This window comes from Pristis pectinata, chromosome 17 (assembly GCF_009764475.1).
Source record: "Pristis pectinata isolate sPriPec2 chromosome 17, sPriPec2.1.pri, whole genome shotgun sequence".
Classification (NCBI taxonomy): domain Eukaryota; kingdom Metazoa; phylum Chordata; class Chondrichthyes; order Rhinopristiformes; family Pristidae; genus Pristis; species Pristis pectinata.
Window position 1 is genome coordinate 43,408,672 of NC_067421.1, and position 24,764 is coordinate 43,433,435.

The window sequence follows — 24,764 nt, forward strand, 5'->3', positions numbered from 1 at the left end:
GGGATACACAGCAAAAAACATGTATATACTATTTATTCAGTGTCTCTAATGTCATAGAGTCATACAGCATGGAAACAGGCCCTTCAGCCCAAGGTGCCCTTCTAAGCTGGTCCCCCTAAACTTTTCCTACCCATGTACCTGTCCAACTGTCTTTTAAATGTTGTTATCGTACCTGCCACAACCACTTCCTCTGGCAGCTCGTTCCACATACTAACCACTCTCTGTTTGGGAAAAAAAATCCCTCAGGTTCCAATTAAATATTTCCTCTCTCGCCTTAAACCTATGCCCTCTAGTTCTTGGTTCCCCAACCCTGGGGAAAGGACTGTGGGCATTGACCCTATCTATGCCTATCATGATTTTATACACCTTTATAAGATCAGCCTCCTACAGTCCAAGGAATAAAGTCCTAGCCTGCCCAACCCCTCCATATAACCCAGTCCCTTGAGTCCTGGCAACATTTTATAAATCTTTTCTGCACTGTTTCCAGCTTAATGGCATCTTTTCTATATCAGGCTGACCAAAAGTGAACACAGTATTCCAAGTGCATCCTCACCAATGTCTTGTACAGCTGCGCCATAACATCCCAACTTCTGTGCTCAGTGTTCTGACTGATGAAGGCCAGCATGCCAAAAGCCTTCTTCACCATCCTGTCTACCTGTGATGCCACTTTCAGGGAATTATGTATGTGTATTCCTATGTCCCTCTGTTTTACAACACTCCCCAGGGCCCTACCCTTCATTGTGAAAGTCCTACTGTGATTTGACTTCCCAAAATGGAACACTTAGCACTTATCTGAATTAAACTCCATTTGCTGTTCCTCAGCCCACTTACCTAGCTGATTAAGATCCCCCTCTAATTTGTGATAACCTTCTTCATTATATGTAACACCGCATATTTTAGTGTCATCTGCAAACTTACTAACCATGCTTTGTACATTCTCATCAAGAGGACTAGAATATAAAAGCAAGGATGTAATACTGAGGCTTTATACGGTGTTGGTCAGAGCACATTTGGAGTATTGTGTGCAGTTTTGGGCCCCATATCTAAAGAAAGATGTGCTGGCATTGGAGAGGGTCCAGAGGAGGTTTACGAGAATGATCCCGGGAACGAAAGGGTTAATGTATGAGGAGCATTTGATGGCTCTGGGCCTGTACTCTCTGGAGTTTAGAAGGATGAGGGATCTCATTGAAACTTACCAAATATTGAAAGGCCTGGATAGAGTGGACGTGGAGAGGATGTTTCCAGTAGTGGGAGAGTCTAGGACCAGAGGGCACAGCCTCAGAATAGAGGGACATCCCTTTAGAACTTGGATGAGGAGGAATTTCTTTAGCCATAGTGTGGTGAATCTGTGGAATTCCTTGCCACAGACGGCTGTGGAGGCCAAGTCATTGGGTATATTTGAAGCAGAGATTGATAGGTTCTTGATTGGTCAGGGTGTCAAAGGTTACAGGGAGAAGGCAGGAGAATGGGATTGAGAGGGAAAAATAAATCAGCCGTGATCAAATGGCAGAGCAGACTCGATAGATCGAATGGCCTAATTCTGCTCCTATGTCTTATGGTCAAACTTTTGACGTAGATGACAAACAACAATGGGCCTAGCACTGATCCCTGTGGCACACCACTCGTCACAGGCCTCCAGTCCGAGAAACAACCTTCCAACGTCACCCTTTGCTTCCTACTATTGCTAATTCTGTATCCAGTGAGCTAGCTCTCCTTGGATTGCATGTGATCTAACCTTCCAGAGCAGTCTACCATGCTGAACTTTATCAAAGGCCTTGCTTAAGTCCATAAAGACTCCGTCTACTGCCCTGCCCTCATCAACCTTCATGGTTACTTCAAAAAAACTCAATCAAATTCGTGAGACATGATCTCTCAAATACAAAGCCGTGCTGACCATCCCTAATCAACCCGTCTTTCCAAATGCATGTATATCTTATCCCTCAGAATCCTCTCCAAAAACTTACCTACCACAGATGTTAGACTTACTGGTCTAAAGTTCCCAGGTTTTTCTTGTAGCCCTTCTTAAGTAATTGCTGATAACATTAGCCACCCTCCCGTCTTCTAGCACCTCACCCATTGCTAATGATGATGCATATAATCTCAGCCAGGGCTCCTGCAATTTCTTCTCTAGCTTCCCACAGTGTTCTTGGATATACCTGATCAGGCCACAGAGATTTATCTACCTTCATACGTTTTAAGACGTCCTTGTCAGTCCTCTTGGTCACTTCTTCAAAAAATCAAATTCGTGAGACATGATTTCCCATGCGTCGTTGACTATCCCTAATCAGTCCATGCCTTTCCAAATGCAAATAAATCCTGTCCCTCAGAATACCTTCCAATAACTGATGTTAAGCTTACCGACCTGTAGTTCCCTGGCTTATCCTTACTCCCCTTCTTAAATAAAGGCAGAACATTAGTTATCTTCCAGTCTTATCAAACACTACTTGTGGCTAATGAAGATACAAAAACCTCTGCCAGGGCTCCACAGTCTTCTCCCTTGCTTCTCATAACATCTTAGGATAAACCTGGTCAGGCCCTGGAAATTAATCCACCTTTATGCATTTTAAGACCTCCAGCACCTCCTCCTTTATAATGTTAATATGCTCCATGATATCACTTTTCCTCCCCATGAACTTACTAGCTTCCATGCCCTTTCCCATAATAACTACAGACATGAGGAAGTTATTTAAGACCTCACCCACTTCCTGTGGTTCCTCATATAGATCACTAACTGTACATCTACATCTCTTATACTCTTCAAGGGACTCAATCGCAGCTGTCTATACCTGACATATATCTTTTTTTTCCTGACCAGAACCTTACTATCCCTCGTCTACCAAGGTTCCTAATCTTGCTGGCCTTGCCCTTTGTTCTAACAGGAATGTGGTGGCCCTGAACTCTTCCTATCTCATTTTTGAAAGCCTACCCTTTGCCAGATGTCCTTTTACCTGCAAACATCCTCTCCCAATCAACTTTTGCAAGTTCTTGTCTGATGCCATCAAAATTAGCCTTCCCCTAATTTAGGATTTTAACTTGAGGACCAGTCCTATTTTTTCCATAACTATCTTGAAACTAATAGAATTATGGTCACTGGTGTCAAAGTACTCCCCCAATGACACATCAACCACTTGCCCAGTCTCATTTTCTTAGAAGAGATTGAATGGAGAGGAGATCCTAGGGTCAGGGCAACAGAAAGAGATGTCAGTAAGCAAATAAGAATGCACAAGAGGCCAAAATTATGCATACTTCCAAGATTTAGACCCAGTGACAATAAAAGACCAACAACATATTTCCAGATCATGATGGTGTGCAGCTTGGAAGGAAACGTATGAGGATGTGGATATTCTTGTATCCTCCTCATCCAATTTGCTGTTTTATTGTTCACCACCATTCCTGACTAGGTGTGGAAGGACTGCAGGGCTTTAATCTGATCCTTTGGTTGCCAGATCACTTACATTGAAATAGAATCCAGTGAAGGACATAAAATATCGAAGGGACAGAAATGAGGCTTGGAGCAGGTTAAGATAAAGGTTGCTAAGGTTTGGATGAGCTCTAGCTGAATATAGGGTAGAGGCCATTCAGGGGAGCTTTGGAATTTTAAAGTCCAGAGGTCACAAAATCATGGATTGATGAGGGCAGGTTGGTAGACGTTGTCTACATGGACATTAGCAAGGCCCTGCATGATAGGTTGGTCCAGAAGAGTAGATCACATGGGATCCAGGGTGAGCTAGACAATTGGACACAAGATTGACTTGGTAGTAGGATTCAGAAGATTCTAGTGGAGGGTTGTTTCTCTGATTGGAGGCCCATGACTAGTTGTATGCTGCAGGGATTGGTGATGGGTACCCTGTTGTTTGTCATCCATGTGAAAGGTTTGGATGACAATGTAATCAGCATGATTAGTAAGTTTGCGGATGACACCATAATTGGTGGTGTGGTGGACAGTGAAGAAAGTTGTGTAAAATTACAACAGGATCAAGATCAACTGGGAAATTAGGCCAAGGAATAGCAGATGGAATTTAACATGGTCAAATGCAACGTGTTGTATTTTGAGAAGTTAAACCAGGGCTGGACTTACACAGTAAATGGCAGGGCCCTGGGGAGTGTTGTAGAACAGAAAAACCTAGGATTACAAGTACATAGTTCCCTGAAAGTGGCAACACAGGTGGACAAGGTGATGAAGAAGGTATTTGGTACCCTTGCCTTCATCTGACAGGGCACTGAGTACAAGAGTTGGGACATCATGTTACAACTGTACAGGATGTTGGTAAGACTGCTCCTGGAGTATTGTGTGCAGTTCTGGTTGCCTACCTATAGGAAGGATGCCATTAAGGTGGAAAAGTTGCAGAAAAGATTCAAAAGGATGTTACTGTGACTGGAGGACTTCTTATAAAGCGAGACTGGATAGGCTGGGGCTTTTATCCCTGCAGTGTAGAGGGGGTGGCATTAGAGAGGTATTTAAATTCATGAGGGGTATAGATAAGGTGAATGGTCACAGTCATTTTCCCAGGCTAGAGGACTCTAAAACTAGAGGACGTAGATTTAGAGTGAGAGGGGAAAAATTTAAACAGGATCTGAGGGGCAACTTTTTAAAACAATGGGTTGTAGGTATATGGAACGAGCTGCCAGATGAAGTGTGGAGGTGGGTACAATTACAACATTTAAAAGACATTTAGACAAGTACTTGAATAGGAAAGGTTTATAGGCAAAATGCAGGCAAATGTGACTAGCTCAGCTAAGCAATTTGGTTGGGCTATAGGGCCTGTTTCCATGCTGTATAACTCTTATGAATCCATGGATGAATATTTGAGACAGTGTCAGAGTTGGACAATGTTATGGAGGTGGAAATAGGTAACCTTTTAGTGATGGAGTCAAACACAACACCAAGTTATGAATGAATATTGTCATGTAACTTCACACAATTTTAAAGAATGATGGCTAGTGGGCTGAGTTTGAACTGACAACCAATATTTTGGTTGTAGGAAGCTCATCCTGTATTGCATGTCAAATTGGAAGCACAAGAGACAACACATTTTACCCACTGGATACGTCCCCTCCCCACCTGGTTCCATCTACCCTTCACCTCTCCCCTAATGGTTCCCATTATCACCAGCACTGGTAGCCTTTGTGTTCCCATTTATCACCCACCTGCCTCTGTCTCCTAATACCACTCCTTCCCCTCCCCTACCTGGCTCCATCTGCCCATCATCCTTCACCATCCCAGTCCACCAGTTACCCACTGGTGTCCATCTCACCACTACCACTATTTTCTTTATACTAGCTATCTTCCCTCTCTACTCTCAATCCTGATGTAGGGTTTTGACCCAAAAAGTTGGCAATTCCTTTCCTCCCACAGATGCTGCTCAACCTACTGAGTTCCTCCAGCAGATTGTTTGTCGCATGTCAAACAGTCTTATAAATCTGAGACTGTGGATAGTTCAGAGGGTTGTTGGTGAAAGAGAGCCAAGCTTCATTAGTATACACAATGTACTTTCCAATGATATCATTGAAAGGTATCATGTTGATGAAAAATCGGGGAGAGGAGATAGATCATTGAGTAATTCCAAGATATAATGGTACAGGAAGAGCAAGGGAAGTCATTGCAAGCGATTCTCTGGCTAGGATTCAATGGACAGGAATGAAACCACAAAAAGAGTCCATCTTAGCTGTAGTGGGCTTGGAGGAGGCTGGTGATTAACAGTGAAAGATTGCAGATAAGTTGAAGAGGATGAAGAGAAACAGTTCACACAGGAACAAGAAAATAGGAGCAGGAGAGGCCACTCGGCCCCTCATATTGCCTACCATTCAGTTTGATCATGGCTGATCTGTGCTGGCCTCAACTCCTCTTCTGTGCCAGTTCCCCATAACCCTTAATTCCTCGATCTTTCAAATGTTTATCTATCTCCACCTTAAATACATCTAATGATCCAGCCTCCACCACCCTTGGGGGCAGAGAATTCCAGAGATTCACTGCCCTCAGAGAAGAAATTTCTACACACCTCAGTTTTAAATGACCGACCCCTTATTTTGTAGCTATGTCTCCTTTACGTGAAAGTAGTTAAGAGGCTGTTGTTCTCTTCCCAAAATGTTTTAGATTTCTAGAGTCATGCAGCACGGGAACAGCCCAACTTGTCCCTGCTGACCAAGATGCCCATCTAAGCTAGTCCCTTTGCCTGTGTTTGACCTAAACCTTTCCTATCCATGTGTCTAGAACATAGGACATAGAACAGTACAGCACAGGGACAGGCCCTTCAGCCCACAATGCTGTGCCGAACTAATTAAGCTAATGACACTTAATTAAACTAATCCCTTCTCCCTGCACCTGGTCCATATCCCTCCATTCTCTGCATATTCATGTGCCTAAGAAAAAGCCTCTTAAACACCTCTGCTGTATCTACCTCTGCCACTATCCCGGCAGCACATTCCAGCCTGTGTAAAAATTTTGCTCCGAACATCTCCTTTCAACTTTCCCCCCTCACCTTAAATGCATGCCCTCAGGTATTAGACATTTCGACCCTGGGAAAAAGATACCAACTGTCTACTCTGTATATGCCTCTCATAATTTTATAAACTTCTATCAAGTCTCCCCTCAGCCTCCACTGCTCCAGAGGAAACAACCCAAGTTTGTCCAACCTCTCCTTATAGCACATGCTCTCTAATCAAGGCAGCATCCTGGTGAACCTCTTCTGCACCCTCTCCAAAGCCTCCATATCCTTCCTATAATGGAGCCACCAGAATTGAATGCAATACTCCAGATCTGGCTTAACCAGAGTTTTATAAAGCTGCAACATAACTTCCTGACTCTTGAACTCAGTGCCTCAACTAATAAAGGCAAACATGCCCAATGCCTTCTTTACCACCCTATCAACTTGTGTGACCACTTTCAGGGAGCTATGGACTTGGACCCAAACTCCCTCTGTACATCAAAGATCCCTCTGTACATCAATGGTGGTGGCTCCGTAGTGCTTTTAAGTCTGAAACTGTTTTTTGCCTTTATTAGTTGAGGCATTGAGTTCAAGAGTTACAATAAGCAGAGCTAAGTGGAGTTGAGGAATGGCTGAGTAGCACCGTCCCCTCAACCGCCAGTCACCTCCTGAAGGCCTAACTGTCCACTTTCATGTTCAGTATGTGTCTGCATGGCCCTGTTTCATTCTTGCACTGCTTCATCACTATATCACTGACTATGTGTGAGTTATCCTACAAAATCAAGATAAACACTATATGTCTCTCACATGTTAAACCTTCTGTCTATATGTATCCGTTTTCAATTCCTCAGTCCACCTTTATAATGGAAGTGCTGCTGCAAATCTCTCTCACTGCAGTTTGCACTCCTCAGTCAGTAGTGGCACTACAATGCCTCAATTTGCAGCCCACTTTGCTTTAAACTGCAGAGAAACTTTTGCTCTAATCAGTTCCACTTCTCAGCTACCTAAATTCCTGCAATCTTTGCTATTTAAAATCAAATTGACAATTTTAATTTAAATAAGGAAAAATATAAGTTTTAATTGAGTACAGATTTAGCTGTGTGATGTGGTCAAGTTATACTCTGGGCATGCCCAGCCCTGTCAGCTGAATTTATTTTTTGGGCATGTTCAGACTTTCGGAGACCTAATAGTCTTACTGAAATAAAACATTTGTGTTTATATTTCAGATTTCCATCATCTTCAGTATTTGTTTTTGACTTAACATTACTGAATAATTGTTAAATATCAAAAAGTATAAGAATATTTTTAAAGCTGCAAAGAGAGATTCAGTAGTCAAAGGTTCAAAATGTTTAGATTCTAACATAATAGATCATTGCATTGCTGATTAGAGACGTCCAGGCTTGAGCCTAGATTAGTGCACACCATTTCCTCTAGCAATATGCAAATTGGATTCACCTTCTTATTCCACACTGAGTTTGTAAAACTTAAAGTGGGTACCAAACATACAATAAATCTTACCTTGCTATACCAACTGTAACAGGACGCTAACAAAGCTTGCTTCTTGTTCAGGTTATACATATCATTCAGCTGCTCAGTATAGAAGTTTGTTTCCATTTCTTCATTACCAAAACTACGTACAGTTTTTATGCCTGAGATGTTTTCCTCTGCTGTATTGTTTGCTTTTGCCAAAGCTTGCTGAATGTGTTGAGCTAGTTTCTAAGGGGAAGAACGCAAAAGGGTTGGTAAATTGCTGGTACCTAAGACCTTTAGATGAAATATGCATTTTTAATCTTCTCATAACAGCATATAATACATTGAAAACCATTTTGACCCATTTCTGTCAACAGAAATGTACTTCCTATTGTCATGTGTATGCCATTCTCGTGTATCAGTTTCTTCCCATTGTAAATTCTCATGTCCACATTTCTAATGGAACCTTGTCACACTAATTATGCTTTACAAATAAGAGGCAGTGCTTTACTTCCCCATGTAAGTGAATAAAAAAAACTGCAGAAATCTGAAATAAAACAGGAAATGCTGGAAATGCTCAGCAGGTCAGGCTGCTACAGGAAGAGAAGCATTGTTAACACTTCAGGTCAAAGACCCTGAAAAGCTGAAAAGGAGACAAAAGAAGCTTAGTAAACTGCAGGGAGGATGAATGAGGAGGTGTCTCTGATACCATAAAACCAGGGTGACCATGGGAATAAGTTGTAATCAAGGTTATCTGGTCAATGGATGCACGAGGTCTGACCAAAGAGTGAATGGGAGCAGTTAGTGAGACAAAGACAAAAGAACATACACAAAAGAATGTAGGATTTATGAAGTGCAGAGAAGGAAGATATGCCCAGCAGGTGGACTGCTTCTGATTCTGTTCTGCAAAGCGATTGTCCAATCTGCATTTGGTTTCTCCAATGTAGAGGAGGCCATATTGTGAATACCAAATGCAGTACACTAGATTGGAAGAAGTTTTACAAGGGTGTTGCCAGGACTCGAAGGACTGAGTAATAGGGAGAGGTTGGACAGACTAGGACTTTTTTCTTTGGATCATAGGAGACTGAGAGGTGATGTTATAGAGGTGTATAAAATCATGAGGGGCATAGATACACAGTCTTTTTCCCAGGGCTGGGGAATCAAGAACTAGAGGGCATAGGTTTAAGGTGAGAGGGGAAAGATTTAAAAGAGACCTGAGGGGCAACTTTTTTATACAGAGGGTGGTACACATTTGGAATGAGCTGCCAGAGGAAGAGGTTGAGGCAGGTACATTAACAACTTTTAAAAGATAGTTGGACAGGTACATGGATAAGAAAAGTTGAGAATGAGATAGGCCAAACGCAGGCAAATGGGGCTAGCTTGCTTGGGAATCTTCGTCAGCATGGACCAGTTGGGTTGAAGGGCCTGATTTCTGGAAGACCCAGCACTGATCCCTGTGGCACACCATTTACTCACCCATTTCAGAGAAGGAAGGAAGTCAGAAAAACACTGGGGACAATTGCCATGAATGAAGACATAAAGGCTAAGACAGAGATAATAGGTGGTGTGTGTGAAGGTGGTGATATTAGATAAGAATCATAGCCAAGAGGTGAATGGCTACAATGACACAAAATAATGTAGATGTAACAACAAGATGAAATTAATTCATGTGCATTTAATCTGTGATGAAGAGCATTTGTGTTTGAACATACCTTGTAATAACTCCCCAAATATCTTGAAAACATTAATAATATTGGAAGTTCTATGATCAAAATCATGGAGAGCCTCCAGGAAATAATAGTCATGAGCACAACTGTTTCGAAAGCTTTAATCATGTATCGCAAAAATACGACAGCATTCTGTGAGATGATGTCACTGACAACCGTGGTATCCGATGTCAAAAGGGATGTCAGCTCCCCTATAACATTAACCAGATTGTGTTAACAGAAGTGAATTTCCTCTTCATCTGAATGTAAATGAAATGTCTAGGTTTTAGAAATTGAAGTAAAGTCAACAATATAAACCGATTAGTACTGACGTAAAATTTAACTTAATCAACCACATTAATACTGTGGCTGAAAAAGCAGGTCAAAGGCTGAATATTGTGCAACTTCTACTGAGGACAACTATTAGTTGTCAAGTTGCTAGGCTAACAATCTAGATTTCTGAGCTGATGATTAAATCCCATAATAATATTTAGAACATTTAAATCTGATTAATAAAATAAATTCTGGAATTTGTGCAACAGAATCATGAATGGAGATATTACTGGCTACGAGAAAAGTACAGGGTTTTGTTAAAACCAATTAGTTCACATGTTCTTTAGGGAACGAAATCCTACATCTTTACTTGGCATGTGGTTAGCTCTGGTTAGGGCACATTTGGAGTTCTGTGTGCAGTTCTGGTCACCACATTACAGGAAGGATGTGGAGGCTTTGGAGAGGGTGAAGTGGTTCACCAGGATGCTGCCTTCATTAGTGAGTATTGGCTACATTCTACAAGTTTTAAAATAGTTATGGTAAAAGATAGAACTGGTCCACAAGTTAAAGCCCTTAAATTAGGGCAAGGCTAATTTTGATGACATTAGACAGGAACTTGTAAAGATTGATTGGGAGAGGCTATTAGCAGGGAAAGGGACATCTGACAAGTGGGAGACTTTTAGAAGTGAATTAGCGAGAGTTCAATGTCAAGATGTTCTTGTTGGAGTGAAGGGCAAGGCTGGAAAGTTTAGGGAACCCTGGTGAGGGAAATTGAGACTCTGATCAGGAAAAAGGAGACATTTGTCAGGTATAGGCAGCGGGGATCAAGCAAATCTCTTGAGGAGTGTAAGGGATGTAGGAGTACACAAGAGGGAAATCAAGAGGGTAAATGGGACATGATATATTAGGTAAAGGCAAATCCTAAGAGATTCTATAAGTATATTACAAGCAAAAGGATAACTAGGGAGAGAATAGGGCCCCTTAAGGATTATTGTGGTTGTCTAGTTGTCTATGTGTGGATCCATGGGAGATGTGCAACATTGTGGGCTGAAGGGCCTGTACTATTCTGTAGTATTCTATGTTCATGTTCCTTAAATGGATACCTGTCATCTTAAATGGTCATGGAATCCAGAGAATTCAGGGAAGATAAAAACGATGTCCTGAAACATATCGACATTATGAAAGTGGAGGTGTTGGTGGTCATGAGGCGTAAAATGGTGGATAAATCATAGAACATCGAACATAGAACACTACAGCACAGTACAGGCCCTTCAGCCCACAATGTTGTGCTGACATTTTATCCTGCTTGAAGATCTATCTAATCCTTCCCTCCCACATAGCCCCTCATTTCTCTATCATTCATGTGTCTATCTGAGAGTCTCTTAAATGTCCCTAATGTATCTGCCCCCACAACCTCTGCAGGCAGTGCGTTCCACACACCCACCACTTTCTGTGTAAAAAACTTACCCCTGACATCCCCCTTATACCTTCCTCCAATCACCTTAAAATTATATCCCCTCATGTTAGCCATTGTCGCCCTGGGAAAAAGTCTTCTGACTGTCCACTCGATCTATGCCTCTTATCATCTTGTACACCTCTATCAAGTCACCTCTCACCCTCCTTCTCTCCAAAGAGAAAAGCCCTAGCTCTCTCAACCTATCCTCATAAGACATGCTCTCCAATCCAGGCAACATCCTGATAAATCTCCTCTGCACCCTCTCTAAAGCTTCCATATCCTTCCTATAATGAGGCGACCAGAACGGAATACAATACTCCAAGTGTGGTCTAACCAGAGTTCTAAAGAGCTGCAACATCACCTCGTGGCTCTTGAACTCAATACCCCGACTAATAAAGGCCAACACACCATATGCCTTCTTAACAACCCCATCGACCTGCGTGGCAACCTTGAGGGATCTATGGACGTGGACCCCAAGATCCCTCTGTTCTTCCACACTGCTAAGAGTCCTGCCATTAACTTTGTATTCTGCCTTCAAATTCAATCTCCCGAAGTGTATCACTTCACACTTATCCAGGTTGAACTCCATCTGCCACTTCTCAGCCCAGGTCTGCATTCTAGCAATATCCTGTTGTAATCTACAGCAACCTTCTACACTATCCACTACACCACCAACCTTTGTGTCATCAGCACACTTACTAACCCACCCTTCCACATCCTCATCTAAGGCATTTATAAATCCCTGGGTCTTGACCAAGTGTATCCTGGGACATTGTGGGGAGCAAGTGAAGAAATTACTGAAGACTTGGCAGAGATTTTTGTATCTTCCTTAGCCGCAGGCAAGGTACCAGAAGACTGGAGTGTGGCTAATGTTGTACCATTATTTAAGAAGGGCTGCAAGGACAAGCCAGAGAAATACAATATTTATTTGAAAGAAGTGCAGCAAAGACAAGCCAGGGAACAAGCTGGCACGTCTGACATCAGTGATGGGTAAAGTTAATGGAGGGGATCCCGAGGGACAGGATCTATCTGCATTTGGAAAGGCAAGGACTGATTAGAGATAGTCAGCATGGCTTTGTGTGTGGGAAATCATGTCTCGTGAATTTTATTGAGATTTTGAATAGGTTGGCAGGAGTGGGAAGCCTGGATGACAAGGGACATTGAGGCTCTGATCAGGAACAAGAAGAGGGCATGGGTCAGGTACAGGCAGCGAGGATCAAGTGAATCCCTGGACGAGTATAGGCGATGCAGGAGTGTACTTAAGAAGGAAATCAGAAGAGCACAAAGGAGGGCATGAGATAGCTTTGGCAGAAAAGATAAAGGAGAATCCAAAGAGATTTTACTAAGGGAAAAAGAGTAACTAGGGAGAGAATAGGGCCCGTCAAAGACCAAAGGGGACATCTATGTGTGGAGCCGCAGGATATGTGCGAGGCCTCGATGAATATTTCTCCTCTGTTTATACCATGGAGAAAGACATGAAGACTTCGGAACGTGATAGTTGATGGGGATGTCTTGGTGATAGTCTGCATTACTGCAGAGAAGGTGCCGGATATCTTAAAACGTACGAAGGTAGATAAATCTCTGTGGCCTGATCAGGTATATCCAAGAACACTGTGGGAAGCTAGAGAAGAAATTGTGGGAGCCCTGACTAAGATATACGTATCATCGTTAATGACGTGTGAAGTGCTAGAAAACTGGAGGATGGCTAATGTTGTGCCTTTATTTGAGAAGGGCTGCAAAGAAAAATCTGGGGACTACAGACCAGTAAGCCTAACATCTGTGGCAGGTAAGTTATTGGAGGGGATTGTAAGGAATAAGATATACACGCATTTGGATAGTCAGCATGGCTTTTTGTGTGGGAGATCATGCCTCATGAATTTGATTTGAGTTTTTTGAAGAGGTAACCAAGAAGTCGATGAGGGTAGGGCAGTAAATGTGATCTATATGGACTTCATTAAGGCCTTTGAAGAGGTCCTGCATGGAAGGCTAGTCTGCAAGGATTGATCGCATGGGACCCAAGGAGAATTAGCTTATTGGATACAGACTTGGTTTGATGATGGGAAGCAGAGGGTGATAGTGGAAGGTTGTTTTTCAGACTGGAGGTCTGTGACTAGTGGTGTTCCCCAGGGTTTGATGCTAAGCCCATTGTTTCTCATCATTAATATAAACAATTTGGATGTGAATGTACAAGGCATGGTTAGTAAGTTTACAGATGATACTTAAATAGGTGGTTTCACAGACAATGGAGAAGATTATCCAAAATTTCAGGGGGGATTCTGATTAGTTATATAAGTGGGCCGAGGAATGGCAAGTGGAGTTTAATTCAGATAAGTGTGAGGTGTTGCATTTTGCGAAGTCAAATCAGGTGTGATATAGAACAGAGGGACCTTGGAGTACAAGTACATAGTTCTGGCAGGTAGACAGGGTGGTGAAGAAGGCGTTTGACCCGCTTGCCTTCATCAGTCAGGGCATTGAGTATAGAAGTTGGGACATTATGTTGCAGTTGTACAAGACGTTGGTGAGGCCATATTTGGAACATTGTGTTCAGTTTTGGTCGCCCTACTATAGAAAAGATGCCATTAAGCTGCAAAGAGTGCAGAAAAGATTTACGAGGATGTTGCCAGGACACAAGGGACTAATTTATAGAGAGAGGTTGAGTGGGCCAGGACGTCATTCCTTACAGCGTAGGAGAATGAGGAGTGATCTTATAGAGCCATATAAAATTGTGAGGGGCATAGATAGGATGAATGCACGTCTTTTTCCCAGGGTTAGGGAATCAAAAATTAGAGGACATGGGTGTAAGGTGAGAGGGGTAAGATTTAATAGGAAACTTGAAGGGCAACTTTCTCATGCAGAGGGTAGTCTGTATATGGAATGAGCTGCCAGTGGAAGTAGTAGAGGTAGGTACACTAATGATATTTAAAAGACACTTGGACAGAAACATGGATAGGAAAGGTTTAGAGGGCTATCGGCCAAACGCGGGTAAGTGGGGCCAGTATAGATGGGCATCTTGGTCAGCATGGACCTGTTGGGCTGAAGGGCCTGTTTCCACGCTGTATGACTCTATGACTAGGTGACTAAGAGGACTGACAAGGGCAGGGTAGTAGACGTTGTCTACATGGACTTCAGGAAGACTTTTGACAAGGTCCCGCATGGCAGACTGGTCTGGAAGGTGAGATCACATGGGTGAGCTAGCCAATGGGATTCAAAATTGGCTTGGTGGAAGGAGTCAGAGCCTGGTAGTGGCGGGGTGTTTTTCAGATCGAAGGCTTTTGAGCAATGGTGTGCCACAGGAACACAGGTACTGGATTTGTCAGCAGCAGAGTGGCACAGCTGGTAGCTGCTGTCTCGCCTCCAGCGGCCTGGCTTCAATTTTGACGTCTGCTGCTGTCTGTGTGGAGTTTACATGTTCTCCCTGTGACCATGTGGGTTTCCTCTCACATACCAAAGACGTACAAGTTGGTAGGTTAATTGACCACTGTAAACTACCCCTAGTGCGTTGGTGAATGGTTTGAATCTGATTGATGAGAACGTGGGGAGAATAAAAATGGGATTAACGTATAGAATCATAAATCTTAGAAAAGTACAGCACAGAAATGGGTCCTTTTGGCCCAGCTCGTCCATGCCGACTGTGATGTCTGTCTACCCTAATCCTATTTGTCTACATTAGGCTAATAAGTCTCTAATCTGTTTTTATCTAAGTACCTGTCCAAGTGTCTTTTAAATGTTGTAATTGTATCTGCCTCCACTACCTCCTCTGGCAGTTTGTTCCAGATAACCACCACCCTCTGTGTGAAAAAATTACCCTCAAATCTCCTTTTAATTTCCCCCCCTCACCTTAAAACTGTGCCCTCTGGTTCCAGACTCCCCTGCCCTGCAAAAAAGACTGTCAATCTATCCTATCCATGCCCCTCATAGTTTTACAAACCTCCATAAAATCACCCTCAGCCTCCTATGTTCCAGTAAGAATAAACCCACCCTGTCCAATCTCTGGTGAATCCCTCTGCACGCTCCAGCGCAGTCATGTCTTTCCTACAGTGTGGTGACCAGAACTGCACACACTGCTCCAAATGTGGTCTAACCAGTGCTTTGTAAAGTTGCAACATATTGTCCTGATTTTTACATTCTGTGCCCTGACCTACAAAGGCAAGCATGTCACATGCCTTCTTCACCACCCTATCAATCTGTGTTGCCACTTCATATATATACTGCATATATCCTACCCCTATTTGACTTTCCAAAATACACCATCTTGCACTTTTTGGGATTAAATTCCATCGGCCAATGCTCTTCACATCTTTTCTCCTGCTCTATATTCCATTGTAGCCTGAGACAACCTTTCTTGCTATACAAACACAATCAATTTTCACATCATCTGCAAACTTATTAATTATACCTCCTACATTCACATTCAAGTCATTAATATACATACATCACAGACAACAAAGGTCCCTTCCCTGACCCCTGGTGACAGACCTCCAATCAGAAAAGCACCTTTCCACCACTAACCTCTGCCTCCTGTCATCAAGCCAAGTTCGAACTCAATTAACCAGCTCTCCTTGGATCCCATGTGCTTTAACATACTGGACCAGCCTATCATGGGGGTCCTTGCTAAATGCCTTACTAAAGTCTATATAGACACCAACTACTGCCCTGCCTTCATACTTACCTCCTCAAAACACTCAATCAAATGAGTGAGACAGGACTTCCTGCTGCACAAAGCCATGCTGACAGTTCCTATCACCTTTCTTTCTTATCACGGTGTTAATTCGCAGCTCTTTGTTGTCTCCACCAATCACCTCCTAACCTCTGTCGCTATCTCTGCTCCTCCTCCCCCAGGTGGCTCACCTGCCCATCAACCCCTCCTCACCTAGATCCACCTATCACTTGCCAGCAACTACATCACCCCTCTCCACTCACTTCTTTATATTGGTTATCTCACCCTTACACTCTCAGTCGTGATGCAGGGTCTTGACCCCAAACATTGACCATTCTTTTGTCTCCTGCTGCCTGATGTGCTGATTTCCTCCAGCAGTTTGTTTTTGCTCCAGATCACATCATCTCCATCCCAAATCAGTTCCTGCCTTTCCAAATGAACATAATTCCTATCCTTTAGAATTTTCTTCAATAATTTCCCTATAACTGAAATATGGCTAACCAACCCATAGTTATCTGGCTTATACCTACTGCCTTTCTTAAGTAAAGGAACAACATTCACTAGTCTTGTCCGGACATCCTCCAGTCTTCTGGTACTTCACCTGTGGCTAACAAAAATTCTGTAATCACCATCAGAGCCCCAGCAGTCTCCTCCCTTACTTTCCATAGCATCCTGGGATAGATTTCATCCAGCCCTGGGATTTATCCATCCTTATCCGCTCCAAGAAATCCTGCTACCTAAATTAAAAGGCCTCTTTTGGCTATCTCCCATTAATGTGGAGAAGGGGTGCTAACTCATCTGCTTGAGATTCTACATCCATATAGTGAAGAAACCCCATAATGCTGTTTGGAACGAAGTTTTAAACTTTTGAACCAATAAATGTCAGAGAACAACTTATGATGAGGTATGATTTGGAGGGAGACTCGGAGGTGGTGGAGTTCCTATGCATTTGCTGCCCTTATCCTTCTATAGGCACCATAGGTTTGGAAGATTCAGCTGATGTTCAAAGAGATGATGCATTTAGAACCTGGGTAGAGGCAGTTGGGAAAGGAACAAGGTAATTTCTGGTGGGAAGTAGGTAATTTCAAGTCAGGTATCAGTTTTACTGCTCCTAACTTTACTCACCCTCTGACCTGAATTACCCCCTTGTTTTCCAGCAAAATTCTTTTCAAAGTTTCAAAAGACACACAAGCTAAAGTCATAGTTCACCATTGGCATTACAAAAGTCAGTCCAGTCAATAACAAGGTTTATTTTCAGTCTGATTCTGGACTTTGTAATTAATTGCACTGACCTGTCTGATGAGAATCGAAGAAACTGATGTCCCTTTCCATTATGGAAGTGAATAAATCGGAGCGTATTTGAACATTTAACCTAGCAAATGCCAGATTAAACAAACCTTGATATAAACCCATTGCAATTGCCCTGTTTTTGGAAAAGACACAGTGAGTTAACAAGATGAATTTTCTCTCTCCATTCCTTCAGGCAACTATCCCCGTGCAATAACTTTTTGAAATGTATCTTTTCCAATTGACTACTATATTTTTCATTCAAATAAATCACAAGGGCAAATTGTAATTACAGAAACTAGACTGCCAAAATCAATTATTTTCCCCACAAATGAATTTCTTAGAATATATTACTTGTAAAATAAAACATAATTTGTACTGTTTGACATTTAGTTTAAATATTTCAAGCAGCACTAATCTAGAGAGGGTGTTTACATAGTTACAAGGGCAAGTACTTGGGCCATTATGTTAATTATTCATTTCACTAGCACTTTGCCAAGTACAAGTAAGTGGTTCAAGAGCAGACAATGCAAGAATATCATTGTGTGTGAATGCAATCCTTATGTTCACTGAAATATAAAAATGAACTTGTATTTATATGGCACCTTTCACAAGTAGTGGTCTTCCCAAGGCACATTATAGACTGTCAAGTAGTTAATGAAATGTATTCAGTTATGAAGGAAATGCAGTAACCAGTATGAGCAAAGCAAGATCCCAGTAACACACGTGAGATAATGGTCAGACAAACTGTTTCTCTAATTTTAAATGGAAGAATAAATATCAGCCATAACACTATGGATAATGCCCTTGATTGTCTTTAAAACAGTGTCAACGGAACTTTTATGTTCCTCATAGAAGGCAAATAGGCCTCAAATTAACATCTATCTGAAGGCAGAACTCCTGACTACACAGCATTCCTTCGGTACTAGAGTCAGCCTGTACTACAATGCTAGATCTCTGGAGTTAGACTTGAATCTACAACATTCTGACTAAGAGTAACATAGAGACAAAGCTGATACAATAAAGATATACATTTATTATCCAGAAGAAAAACTGTTGCTGGCAAATTCTTACCCTAGAAGAGATAATAATGCCATTATGATTATATATACATTGACAAGCGTGGAGTCCTGAGATAGAGAATCCAATACTTTGCCCAGTAAAAAAGGAACAATGACCTCTCCTAGATTAAAAAAAAGATAAATTTCATCTGAAATTAAGAAATACTTTTTGCATTACAAATATACAATAAGGTCAGAAAGGACTATATTCAAATAACTGTGCAACTTTAAGCAACATTCCTCCTTTGTTTATGTAATACATTTCCAGGGTAGTCCTAAATCAGAGCTCCATCTCATATAATTAGAGAAAGTCAGCTAGATGTTAAAGGAAATGCAGGAATCAGCACCCAGTCAGCCAGATGTTAAAGGGAACGCAAGAGTCAGCACCCAGTCTGGGTGTTAAAGGCAGCGCAGGAATCAGCACCCAGTCAGGATGTTAAAGGCAGCACAGGAATCAGCACCCAGTCAGGATGTTAAAGGCAGCACAGGAATCAGCACCCAGTCAGGATGTTAAAGGGGGCACTGGAATCAGCACCCAGTCAGGATGTTAAAGAGGGCACTGGAATCAGCACCCAGTCAGGATGTTAAAGAGGGCACTGGAATCAGCAGTCAGTCAGCCAGATAACAAACCATCTGGATTTCTGAAGAATCAGAAAGCAGATTATTGGAGTTTTTTTTTAAACTTAAAAGGCTTTTAAATTTATGGAAAGCTTCAATGCAATGGCAGAGAAATTGGACCAGTATTCACTTGAAAAACTCAAAAATGAAACAATGCCATGAAATTGAAAATAATATTAAATTGATCAAGTTTGTGGACCTTTGTGGGTGCCATGGTCCCACTGGGAAACTAACCTCTTGATATAAGAGTTGGGATGGTGCTTTGCAACTTCACAGCACTGGCACAACAAAAAAACATAGAACATAGAACACTGCAGCACAGTACAGGCCCTTTGGCCCATAATGTTGTGCCGATATTTTATCCTGCTCTAAGATCTATCTAACCCTTCCCAGGATTACAGGCATGAGTTCTGCAAATCTGAGTGATAAGGGAGGAAGTTGTCAAAAAGCAAAGTCAAGGCCGTGACTTTGCCACTTATAACATAGGTGCTGTGATGGGGTATGGGGGAGGGGGGACAGGATGGGGGATCAACCCTATCTATGCCATTCATAATTTTATATACCGCAACAGTTCACCCCTTGGCCTCCTTTGCTCCAGGGAAAACAAGCCCAGCCTTTCCAATCTCTCCCCATTTTAAAGTCCTCCAATCCAGGCAACATCATCTGCACTCTCTCCAGCACAACTGCAGCCTTCCTATAGTGTAGTGACCAGAACTGCACACAGTACTCCAAGCTTTCTAAGTTGTAACATAAGGTCCCAGCCTTTACATTCTATGCCCTGACCTGTGAAGACAAGACTGCCATATGCCTTCCTTACCACCCAGCCACCTGTGATGTCATTTTAAGAGAACTATGGACTTAAATGCCAAGGTCTCTGTTCATCATTGCAGTTCTGCAACTTGTAACCATCTGTGTTAGAGGTGAGATGGAGAACTGAGAAAGTTAAAAGATGATTTTTTTTAAGTTAACAGAGGAAGTTAAAAAAGGAGGCATTTTTATGGCATGTTTCATGACCTAATGTCATCCACAAAGCTTACAAAGTACTTTTGATATGTTACATACCTGTAGTACTTATCAAAATAAGGACAATTCCACCAACCAATAAATTTGCATTTCTTTTTGAGTATATTGTTAGCTTCCATGCACTATTCAGCATATTTGAACTTTGCTTGGTGTTCCCTGTGTCTTGATTGCAAGCAGTGTTCATTAAACTCTCCAGGTCTTCAAAATGCCCAAGTTCTAAATCTGATGTTTTTACACCTGAAAGTTGACATACTCTTTGGTAGGTGACTAATGAGGATATGAAAGTCCATACAAAGAGGCCCCAAAACCACGGATCATCTGGGAAGATCTCAGTTTCAGAGTAAAGCAACATTTTTATTATTGCGTATGAAGGCATCATTAGGCAGACCAAACTTAGGCATTTTTCTGCAGATTTTAGTCTCTTTGGCCCATCAATTCTGTTCATTGAAATTCCAATTGAGGTCCCGAAAATCAGACAAAACCTAAAGAAACATAGTGCCCACAGGTCAATAAAAGAACTTGAAATATCAAATTCCTTTATGTCAGACTGGAACTGATTTGTAACATAGCCATGGGTGTATAAAATTGATGATATTAGCTCGTCCAATGAGATGAAAATAAAGTTGATTATGTGTTGTTGCCATAATTTCACCATTTCTTCTTTGTCACAACCTTCGCAGTTGTAATTAGTGATATTTCAGAACTTGAAAAGCAGGATGTCAATGTTCATTACTGTGAAGCAAAAGCAGGAGATTAAAATTAGTTTGAAGATATCCCTCCATTTTCAATTCACTTGTAAAACAATTTTGAAAAAACAACTATCTTTGGGTAAATGGAATATTAGTTTTACTTCTGAATATTAAAATATTCAAAGTGAATTAGAGCTCCTTCGTATTGCATAGGACTTGAGAATAAATGAAAGCACAACAAAGAACAGATGCCTTATTTACAGAATTGAACAGTTAACATTCAATTGGTGAGTTTCTTATATTCCAAACTCCCAAAAATGCCAGTAGAAATCAATTCAGTCAGAGACAGATTCCTCTTAATTGTTGAGTTTGAGTCTCCCGTGTGCACCTATCTTGTGCTCTATTGCATTTACAGGTTTACTTGGTTTATCAAAGTGCCTAGGTTATCAATGCTGATATTCCTATAGATCAAGGAAAAATCGTGCATTAATATCATGTCTTTCAGTGGGACAGTTGCTGACACTTAAGGCAGTTGATGAAATATCTTTTGTGGTGTGATTGCTGTTATATCTTTAGGGAACTGCAGTCATATGGTGTGCGGCAAGATCCTAACAAAGAACAGCAAACAAAACGCTGCAAGAACTCACTGGGTCAAGTGGCAACTGTGGAGGAAAGAAGTGTATGTTGACATTTCGGCAGTGAGAGGGAAGAGGAAAGATTGCCAGTATATAGCTTTCCTCTTCCCTCCCAGTCCGGAGGCAGGGTCTCGACACAAAACATCAACATATACCCTTTGCTTCTGTAGGTGCTCCTGATCCACTGCATTCTTCCAGTGTTCCACTTGTTTTGTTTTCAAGAATCCTAACAGATGTCAATTAAGTTTTATTTATTCATTTTTTGGAATGTAGGCAGAGCCAGCATGTGCAGGGGAACACCACCATCTGCATGTTCCCCAAATCACCCATCATCCAGATTGGAAATATACAACCATGTCTTTACATGGATAGTGGAGTGGCAGTGAGCTGCCTTCTTGAGTGCTATTGAATAGGGAGTTGCACAATTTAGACCCAATCAAGACGAAGGTGCAATATGTGACATGGGGAACCTGAAGGAGGGGGTGTTCCTCTCTACCTGCTGCCCTTATCCTTTTAGGTGGTGGAGCTCACAGGTTGGGAATTGTAGTTGGGAAGGTGGAACAAGGTAACCTTAAGTTGCAATTTGTAGATGGGCCACTGTGCATTGCTGGTGAAGGGGATTGTTGTTTAGGGTAGGGCATGAGATTCCATTCAAGCAGTTGCTTTTCCCAGATGGTCTCAGATTCCTTAAGTATTGTTAGAGCCTCACACTTCTTGTAAATGGTGGAAAGACTTTGGATATCAGACTTCACAGCCTTCTCAGCCTTTGACCTGCTTTTGTAGCTACAGTATTCATGTGGCTGGTCCAGTTGAGTTTCTGGTAAACCATTGGTGGTGGGAGGCTCGGGAATAGAAAAGTCAGTAAACCTGTTAAGAAGAGGTAGTTAGATTCTCTCTTGTTGGAGATGGCCACTGCCTGGCACAAATGTCACTTGCCACTTATCAACAATGCCTGAGTATTATCTTGGTCTTGCTGCATGCAGGCATGGACTGATTCATTTGTTGCAGAGTTGCAAATAAAATTGAACATTGTGCAATCAAGGGTGAACATCCCACTTCTAACCTTGTGAGAGAAGAAAACTCATTCAAAAGCAGCTGAACATGGTTGGTTCAAGGACACTGAGCCTGGACAATACCTTTAATGAAACTGTGTCGGCTTTTCTTTATTAACTTAAAATATCTCCCAAGTGCCTATTACTTTTCCCTTGCTCTAAAATATATGGAATTTTGGAAGATGACCCCCAGCACATCCACTATTTCCACAGCTACCCCCCTTCAGACCCCCAGGATGTAGCTCATCAGGACCTGGGGAATTACTGGCTTCGGTCTCACTTAATTTCCCCAATTCTAATTTTTTCACTAATGCTTTTTTCTCTTAGATCCCGATTCACTGTACATTTGTAGTTCCTCAATTTTCCTGTGAGGTTTTATGTGTCTTTTCTATGTTTTTACACTGATATGTGCATTCACAATAAGCACTTTATTTAATATTGGTTAAATTGTACATTTTGCAACATTTTGATGAATTAGATATCGGTGTATTACTGATTCCTCAAAGATTTTGTCACTTTTTTTGTATTGAACTGCATTTGTGTGGGATTTAAAAACGTTCGTTCAAAACCAGTGCACATGTTGTATTTATTTTCCATGAGACCAGAAGACATAGGAGCAGAATTAGGCCATCCGGCCCATCAAGTCTGCTCTGCCATTCGATCACGGCTGATTTATTTTTCCCTCTCAATCCCACTCTCCTGCCTTCTCCCCGTAACCTTTGATGCCCTTACTAATCAAGAACCTATCAACCTCCGCTTTAAATATACCCAATGACTTGGCCTCCACAGCCGTCTGTGGCAATGAATTCCACAGATTCACCACCCTCTGGCTGAAGAAATTCCTCCTCATCTCTGTTCTAAAGGGACGTCCTTCTATTCTGAGGCTGTGCCCTCTGGTCCTAGACTCTCCCACTACTGGAAACATCCTCTCCACGTCCACTCCATCCAGGCCTTTCAATATTCAGTAGGTTTCAATGAAATCCCTCATCCTTCTAAACTCCAGCGAGTACAAGCCCAGAGCCATCAAACGCTCCTCATACGTTAACCCTTTCTTACCCAGAATCATTCTCGTAAACCTCCTCTGGACCCTCTCCAATGCCAGCACATCCTTCCTTAGATATGGGGCCCAAAACTGCTCACAATACTCCAAATGTGGTCTGACCAATGCCTTATAAAGCCTCAGCATTACATCCTTGCTTTTATATTCTAGTCCTCTGGAAATGAATGCTAACATTGCATTTGCCTTCCTTACTACCGACTCAACCTGCAAGTTAGGGAATCCTGCACTAGGACTCCCAAGTCCCTTTGCACCTCTGATTTCTGAATTTGTTTCCAGTTTAGGAAATAGTCTATGCCTTTATTCCTTCTACCAAACTGCATGACCCTACACTTCCCTACGCTGTATTCCATCTGCCACTTCTTTGTCCATTCTCCCAACCTGTCCAAGTCCTTCTGCAGACTCCCTGCTTCCTCAACACTCCCTGTCCCTCCACCTACCTTTGTATTATCTGCAAACTTGGCCACAAAACCATCAATTCTGTCATTCAGGTCATTAACATATAACGTGAAAAGTAACGGACCCAACAGCGACCCCTGCGGAACACCACTAGTCACCGGCAGCCAACCAGAAAAGGCCCCCTTTATTCCCACTCTTTGCCTTCTGCTAGTCAGCCAATCTTCTATCCATGCTAGTACCTTTCCTGTAATACCATGGGCTCTGATCTTTTTTAGCAGCCTCATGTGCGGACCCTTGTCAAAGGCCTTCTGAAAATTCAAATAAACAACATTCACTGACTCTCCTTTGTCTATCCTTCCTGTTACTTCCTCAAAGAATTCCAACAGATTTGTCAGGCAAGATTTCCCCTTAAGGAAACCATGCTGACTTCGGCCTATTTTATCAGTGCTTCCGAGTACCCTGAAACCTTATCCTTAATGATGGACTAACATCTTACCAACCACTGAAGTCAGGCTAACTGGCCTATAATTTCCTGTCTTTTGCCTCCTTCCCTTCTGGAACCATTCCTGGCTCTAGTGATTCTTGAAAGATCACTACTAATGCCTCCACAATCTCTTCAGCTACCTCTCTCAGAACCTTGGGGTGTAGTCCATCTGGGCTAGGTGACTTCTTCACCTTCAGACCTTCTGCCTCCTGACACTCTTGAATTTCTAGCACGTTACTGGTATTTTCCACAGTGAAGACTGATGCAAAATACTTATATAACAGAATACATTTTCCAGCAGTCCAATGTCCATTCTTGCCTTTCTTTTACTCTCTATATATCTGAAAAAAACTTCTGGTATCCTCTTTTATATTATTGCCAAGCTTATCTTCATATTTCATCTTTTCTCTTATTGTTTTTAGTTGCCTTCTGTTGGCTTTTAAGAGCTTCCCAATCCTCTAGCTTCCCACTA

At 42.0% G+C, this 24,764-nt stretch overlaps 1 protein-coding gene across 3 annotated transcripts in view; it reads right to left on the reverse strand.

The window, feature by feature from the left end:
- The window catches only part of LOC127579253 (ABC-type oligopeptide transporter ABCB9-like), a 39,857-nt gene that overhangs the window by 12,445 nt on the left and 2,648 nt on the right, over nucleotides 1-24,764 (reverse strand). For all 3 annotated transcript variants that reach the window (XM_052031903.1, XM_052031901.1, XM_052031902.1), the window contains exons 2-6: nucleotides 20,016-20,708; nucleotides 18,349-18,457; nucleotides 17,280-17,410; nucleotides 9,608-9,813; nucleotides 7,944-8,141 (exon numbers count right to left, since the gene is read on the reverse strand). In XM_052031903.1, coding sequence (XP_051887863.1) covers nucleotides 7,944-8,141; nucleotides 9,608-9,813; nucleotides 17,280-17,410; nucleotides 18,349-18,457; nucleotides 20,016-20,631 — 1,260 coding nt within the window. In that variant the 5' untranslated portion in view covers nucleotides 20,632-20,708. The remainder of the gene's footprint in view (nucleotides 1-7,943; nucleotides 8,142-9,607; nucleotides 9,814-17,279; nucleotides 17,411-18,348; nucleotides 18,458-20,015; nucleotides 20,709-24,764) is intronic.